This window comes from Macrobrachium nipponense, chromosome 22 (assembly GCF_015104395.2).
Source record: "Macrobrachium nipponense isolate FS-2020 chromosome 22, ASM1510439v2, whole genome shotgun sequence".
In the NCBI taxonomy this organism is placed as follows: Eukaryota; Metazoa; Arthropoda; class Malacostraca; order Decapoda; family Palaemonidae; genus Macrobrachium; species Macrobrachium nipponense.
Genome location: NC_087213.1, coordinates 68830599 through 68838694, shown reverse-complemented (window position 1 = coordinate 68838694; position 8096 = coordinate 68830599). Strand labels below are relative to the sequence as shown.

Here is an 8096-nt window from a genome sequence, read left to right as displayed (position 1 = left end):
TAATGTTTTGTTAGTACAGTATTAATTACCTTAGATGAGGTGGAATGAGAGGATTTTGTTAGGTTTTGCGAGGTTAATTTCTTTGATTAATTAAACACCCCACTAAGTTCCATTTTTAGTTGCCAGTACTTCCATGTATGTTTTTCTTACATTAAATGGAAATACTTGGATTAAATAGTAATGTGGTTAAATTGTAATAAATGTGGTTAATGTATTTTTTACTTTTATTTATACAGAAATGTTTATGGAATGCTACAATATTCATACAAGAACAAATAATCTCATCCTTTGTCCCAAGATGAGTCAACACAATAATTCCAGCAGCCAGCCTTTGAACTTGTCAGTTATATCTAGTATATAATAATCAGGTTTTCTTTCTTTTCTACAAAACACATTTGAGTATATCACATTCAGACCTACTTGAACTTGAAACTTTGACAAATTGTCCACACTATATTAAGGACAAAAAATTAAATCCATATTTTTTTACCGGCATGGAAAACATTCCAAAGACAAGACTAAAAATATTAAAGCAAAATTGAATACTTCAGTTTCTGTTGCCGTAAATTTGTTTAGTGATTAATTAAATACATTTTCTATTCCTTTTTCAAATGAGAAAAGTATAAGATTAAAATAAGTGTTTCTTTCTATACATAATTTCACCAGTTAAGTCTTCATTATATTGGACTGCATACTCTCAGTCATTATGAAAAGTATTCTGTACTCTTAACATTTCTTCAGATCTCACAAGCTTTATACATTGAAGGCAAGGCATTTAGAGAAAGTGAACTTTGAAAGTCTGAAAAGCAACCAAAGGAAGGAAGAACACTTCCCATATTCCTAGGCGTGAATATGGAGTAGCTAATCTATAAGCTCAGCCAGACTTCAGGGCCCAGTTTCTCACAGGAGATGGTTAATAAGCTATTTATGTAGAATAATATATACCATGACCACAGTCAAATATTCTAAACCCCCATTCACGTGGGTGAGCTTTGCTCAACTAACTTTGTTCGATGTGGAGAAACTGTAGGCAAAAAAAAAAAAAAAAAAAAAAAAAAAAAAAAAAAAAAAAAAAAAAGAAGTCTGATTTTCCCGCTGTTTCTCCGCTCCTGATGTCACATCGAACAAGTTCATCGAGCAATGCTTGCCCGTGTGGACAAGGCCTTAGAAGGCTGGTTATAGGGATTTCTATGTCACACATAGTTAACATCTGAAACCATGTCAACATAATCTCCTGAGAAACATTTCTAATAGCACCAGACTACTGAAGATGAACTTCTATATACTAACTTTTTAAAAAGTTTGTACTGTAGTTCAATAAGAAAAGTAAATTTTCATTTACATACAAAGTACCTAAATGTCTAAAATAAACTACAGTATAGTACTGCATTGGAACTAGTAGAGTGCAGGGTAGTAAGGAAACCCATAAAATTTACCTAATCACAGAAGGTATTAATCATGAAAACAAAGCTTGGATATCAACTAAACTACTTTTCTTTCTGCATTACATAAGTACAAGTAACAGTGGGACATACGCATAAAATGCATATTTTACTGTAGAAGTTACAAAAAAATTTAGTTTTATTAATTTAAGTAACTATTATATTGCACTACTATTTTACTACAGTATATCTGATAGTCTATTTTACTATAGTATATCTGATATATGCAATAGCCTCAAAATTAGGAGTGCCTCTATTGATTTTTTTTTTTTGGGGGGGGGGGATCTAGCATTAATTTATTAATATGCTCTCAGATGGTTTATATTGGCAGTTGCCAGTGCAAACCACATCAATCAAGGTAAAAATTAACTAAACATATAACTTTACAGGTCACCAAATAGCATTTATTCAGAATTAAATTATTTTGGTAATATATTAAAAATTTTGTGCTGCAAGCTTCTACATAACACAGATTTTTAAAAAATTCAAATTTAGAGATAATCTTGCACAATGATCTGCTCTGATTTGGAATGAAACTATTTGGGAATGTTAAGAGAAATATAAATATGAGACATATTTTTCATGAAGTTTTGACAATTATGATTCAAATAATTTTTTTTTTATTTTCACTTTCAGTAATTAGGTACAATCGGCAAGAAAACCGTGGATAGTTTTCATTAGCTTTCGTTCATCGAATTCTCCATTTGTTTTATTTACTGAAAAGACAATCTTGCTAAATTTACACTAGAATATGAAAATACAATGCAAATTATATAAGTTGAAATTGCAAAACAAAAACGTTCGGATACCTCAACTAAATGGTTTTTCTCAGATGAATTCATTCAAAGATATCTGGAAGATAGTGGGTGATAGTTGGTTGCGTTACTCTGTATCATGACGACACTATTTACTTGTTTTTCTCAATGAACAGGATTATTTTTCATCGCCATAAGCGGCAATAGACATTATTTTAATTTCTATAAATTTGTTTGTATTCGTAAGCATTTAAAGTTAGCTAGCATCAGTGGCAGTCAATGTTGTAATGGTTGAGCTTGCCTGACGAACTTTGTTTAATGTGACATCAGAAGCAGAGAAACAGCGGAAAAGGTTCTGACTTTTCCCACTTCAGACATCACATCGAACAAAGTTTGTTGGGGGATAGCTCAACCATGTGGAGAGGGCTTAAGGTGGGTTCAACAAATCTAGTAAATCCGCAAGAGCGTTTTCTATGATGGGAGGAGGTGTCCGAGAACTTTGGCAGGAAAGCACAAGTCGCTGATTACTGGCTTACGTAACTGTTTTCACACTTTAATGACTGACGTGGATTGAATGAACTTAGTAGCTGTTTACAAAGTGAATTGAATGAACGTAGAAGCTGTTTACAAAGCTACTGCTATTAAAAGGAAATCTTTATCAATGTTAAAGTAGCCTGTCAACTTGAAGATTTTCTGGCTATGCTCACATTACAAGCAGTTTGGAGTTAGCCTACACAGCTGCATTACTTTGCAGCCAGACTGAAAGATATCCTAATACATCAGCATTTTTTTTGCACGAAATAAAACTTTCATTGTCTCTTCAGTAGATATAGTTATTTGTGGCAATAAATATTTTTACTTGCGCATTGTTTTTCTTGAATAATTTGTGGATGAAAATAGATTTTCAAAAGTCGAGACTATATGAAGAAAGCACGAGTGACTGTAGCATATGGTTGAAATTTTCCATTTATTTTTATAGTCTGAATGTTACAGCAACTGTTAAATGAAATAAAGATTAGGGTATGATTTTCTTAGAGAATTAACTTGGTATCAAGACCCATCCCTTCAAATTTTATCTAGTATAATGAAGCACGATCTTGGCAACCATATCACTCTGTTTCCCAGAAATCTGTGCACCGACTCACCGCTTTCCTCTGCCCCCCTTGCACCTGCCACTGATGAGCCGGTTGGTCTGGTTGCGAGAGGAATTGGCGTGCCACTAGGAACCAGATTTGACTTGTTCAGGTTTACCATGAAAACATTATCACTCGGTGTCACAAAGTAAATACGTATAATGACTTGTGTATCTCTATACTAGATAGTGCTCTCTCTCCCATAATATTGCATTCATCCTGTATTGTTCCTCATGATATCTACTGGTTCTTGCCCAAGCCCAAACTTTAGTATTTTTTTCCATTATTTAAGATCCCATTTCCAAATATCCACGAATTTTACGTCATTTTAGTGTCATGACATCCTTATGAGAAGGGTTTTCATGGTAGGTTTTCACGATAGGTTTTAAAGAAGGATGATCCATATTCTCCTCTGAACTGACGTTACCATAACCAACTTTAACTTGAAATATAGCGGTTGTTACTGCATTCAGCTATAAATGGTTATAGGACTTCTACAGAATCTTTATGGTTTAAAGTTACTGTTAAGATCTAGAGAGCAATAAAAACGACGACTTTGAAGCTCCGCCCCGTTTTTAGAGTTGCCAGGTGTGGTATTACTAAGCAATAGGTGTCCGAAGATATCAGAAAACTGCATAATCAGTTTTCTTGTCGATTGCACATGGATCAGTATTTAACATAAAGGTTCTCAACTATTTCAAGAAAACTCATTAATGGCTTCTGGATTTCCAATAGCACCCTCCATGTTTTCATGACATTTTTACTATGACTAACATTATAAATAAATAAATAAAATAAAAAATAAATAAATAAAAAAAAAAAAAAAAAAAAAGGACTAAAATTTACTGCTGAATAATTTACTCTATATAGCCTTTATATATAATGATGACATTAACACAAGTTGAGTCTTGTAAAATATTATAAAGGATTACAGGATAAATAAAAATATTAGTCAACTCACTCTGAAAGACAGCATTAATGGTTATATTTACATATAGAAATTATCTACATATGAATGGTACTGCATGAAATAAATTTGCCATTTATTTATCCAAGGCATGACTGAAGAGTGGTTGTGGATATGATATTACTTGAGGTGTGACAGATTGTGGAAGCAAAATAACAGTGAATGTTTGTCATATGACATTTCCTTATTTTGTGAAGTTAACTTGAGAGTTCCTGTACTACTCACTTTCATACTTTTCATATTTCTGCAATACAACTTTCTCATTTTCATCTGCAATATTCCACACGCTTTTCATCCAAGTTTGGAATCCACACTTACATCTCTAATTTTCCTATATTTGCCTGTACATGTATATTATTATGTAATATAACCATTTTTTCTCGGGACCTTAACATGAGGCTAGTATAGATTACAGTATTATCTGACAGACATATTTTAAACCTATGTAGGTCAAGGACTGCATATACAATGCCAGCACACACAAGCAGATTAAATAAATAACCAATTGATCTATTACTTACAAAACAAGTATTTTGTCCTCACTCTTAGAAAGGGGATCCACTAAATATACACAGTATTTTGAAATTACAAACAAACACCAACGTGAGCAAGGCATATCTTTGAACTTGTGCAAAAAGATTTCCAGTACCTATACAGTATAGGAAAAAACCCACACTTCCATCTCTTCATGTAAAAAAATAATTAGTCTCTCATTCTGCAAAATGCATTTTCAAACAAAATACCTATATGAACAACTGAAGTCCCCTCACATTCTACAAAATACATTTTCAAACAAATATATAATATAAACCATTCAAGTTACCTCACGATCAACAAAATGCATTATCAAGCAAACTTATCTGTAATACAGACCATTAACACATCAAATAAAGATACCTGAATTAATTAGTTATAAAGGTTTCTGCTTCCACTGATATATGGCTGGAAGTTTTAACATAATACAAATAAATCATAAAAACAATATATGTATACTCACAATTTTAAAAGATGAGGGAATCACAAAACTTAAATTAATAAACCATGAATGAAAGGTTATACTGTAAGGACTGGCTGTAAAAGTTTTTCTGGCCTTTGATACCTGAATCAAACAAGTTACGAGTGGCACAGTCAACAACAAATTGGTAAGTGCAAAACATTTAGCGATTTACACTGAGTTGAGAGAAGGACCTCACAATATATTTCCTGTACTACTTCTGCTCAGTATATTAACAAGCATCAATAATATTAATGTTTGGTACATACGCTACAAACAACAATGTACTGGTACAAAACTGAGGGTGTAGGATCGAATTCCTCATTGAACATGTAAATTATACTAGATTTACAGAGAACCGAGTGCATTTAAATATTAACAATACATACATGGATTTTAAAAATCTGGTTGGCCTTCATATTATGGGTTAAGAATTATCATAAGACTTTATGGTTAACATAATACTGTAAAATTAGACAAGGAAAAATATGCAAAAGGAGTCAGAGAGCAAAGCTGCTCTCTATTAACATGGTGCACTGCAACATGCCTAATTCAGTGTGTAGTCATGGTACTGTACTTTATTTGTATTACCAATATGAAAAAAATGTATACTATACAAGACTACTATAAAGGATACTGAAATAAGAAAAATAATTACAACCAAGTTTCTGAATTAACATTCTGCTTTTACCTGAATAGAAGATGAAATAAACATTAAAATGCAATAGCTTTGGTTAATCCTGAGCATAATGGTAGCATTACACTAAAAGAAGCCAATATTTTTCATATATAATGTCTAATTCTTACCCAAAATATGATAAAGCCAACTTTATTGTGAGGATTTTCATCCCAAAACAAGATATACCTCTAGTCTTTGAAGAAGGACATAGAAAAAAAATTCTAGCCAAAATATTCTTTGCCATGTTTTGAAAAAAGTAATCTGAACATTCTATATATAAAATACTATCATTTGTTCCTTTATATATGGAACATGAAATTTCAACATGTCATTAGAAACATTTTTTATCACTCTCCGGGTTCAATACTAGTTTCTGGCAATTATAATTTCTCTACATATATGCCAGATTTTTTATTAATGCTGTACATTACTACAATGTATTGAAAAATGCAAAGCATATCTTAAAAATTCTCTTAAAGAAATTATAAAATTAAAAAACTACTGAGTAAAATATTCCAGAAACATTAAAAGCAAGATACAAGGAAAAAAGGCACCCAGTAAGTTTTACCATGGCAGTACTTGCTCTAACACTGTCTAGATAAATGCAACAATTATATTCACTGGACGTTTTATGCCCTCCTCTTTGTGGCACTTTTCATGATATAAATAAAAAAGTTTTGCACCATTCAAGGTATATTTTTACAGGCCTCACTATTACCTTAAACTGTTCAAAGTCCATCCGAAATCATTCTAAAATATTAAACACAACTGTCTCAAATAAAATGACAAATTTTTAATCAATTTGTATTTTTCATAACCTACAAACCTGAGGTCTTATTCTAACAACCTACTTGAAAGACATACACTAAAGGCAGTGTTGTTGACTAAATTAGAGAGGCCAAACTTTTTAAAGCTCAATTATGCAATTCCTATAAGCTGTAGTGATTCTCCTGTTCTGGAAGAATTAAATTCTCATTATGGCAACAAGAATAATTCACAAATTGTACATTAAATCCTTCTGATGACTAATTTTTCTACACCTTAAGACACTGGACTTGCTATACGAGTGCACTTCAAGGTTTACCTCACATTTTGCCCAAGTATTAGTTTTAGTCAAAGAGAAAGTTTGATTAAAAGTCATAATGCTGAGATTTAGTAAAAGACCTACAAAATTTTATCAGTATGAAACTCATGAGACAGTAGCTTAAACTAAAACTATATGTTAAAAAAACACTTGCATAAAAGAGAATGATACCTGCGAGATTCTGAAATTTATAATTTAACAATAAAAATTTATGCAGAAAGTAGTTCATCTGAAATACTTCTGAATGTCTGTTGGTAAAATGAGGGAATAAGGTTGTACATGAACCTTACTTTAACTGAACTAACAACGAAATACAACCAAAAAAAAAAAAAAAAAATGCAACCTGGAAAAAAAAATTAAGTTTAGCTATTATTTGTCACCCAAATAGCTGATTTGATCACAAAAGAAACACCAAGTCATAATAAATGGCATATGAAGTCCCTCAAATTGACACCTTTACTTCACTGAGTGAATGGTACGCATATATGATGTCAGTTGAGCAGGGATCTCACGCAGAACATTTTGAGCTAGGCTGGCCCTGGCAATATCTTGGTTTTCACTGAGGAATGATCCCATGTCTGAAAAAAAGATAGGTCATGGATGCTTAGAACTGATTAATGTATACTGTGCAAATATTTCATGTTCACTTACAACATATCAATGAATGGCAATAATCAATTGTCACAATGTAATTAAAAATAATGCCATGTTTATCTACATCCATAAAAGGAATTCACAATGCAAGGGACACATGAATAGAAATAATCAAAATTATGCAACTTAAAAAAATATAAATATACATGCAAATTCTTTCTTCTTTTAGAGTAAAAGTCCCACTCTCTAATACAATTTCTTCCATACCTAAATTGGATTTAGGATAAGGGCTTTCACTGATAAGCCCATCAACCATGCAAAACATGTAAACTGATAAAAAACCAGGAAGTGTCATGCTATTGGATATTTTGACATGAGTTTACATCTGAAGTAGAATATATGAATAATACAAATTAAAAAACTAGAAAAAATAAAATATTGATCAATA

General features: G+C 31.8%; 1 protein-coding gene across 5 annotated transcripts in view; it reads right to left on the bottom strand.

The window, feature by feature from the left end:
- Window positions 1-210: 210 nt before the first annotated feature.
- LOC135198783 (copine-8-like) overlaps window positions 211-8096 on the bottom strand; it is a 139609-nt gene continuing 131723 nt past the window's right edge. For all 5 annotated transcript variants that reach the window (XM_064226723.1, XM_064226722.1, XM_064226719.1 and 2 more), the window contains one exon: window positions 211-7632. Coding sequence is in view for 2 of the 5 variants with exons in the window: in XM_064226721.1 (XP_064082791.1) it covers window positions 7511-7632 (122 nt within the window). In the remaining 3 variants the exon portion in view is untranslated. The remainder of the gene's footprint in view (window positions 7633-8096) is intronic.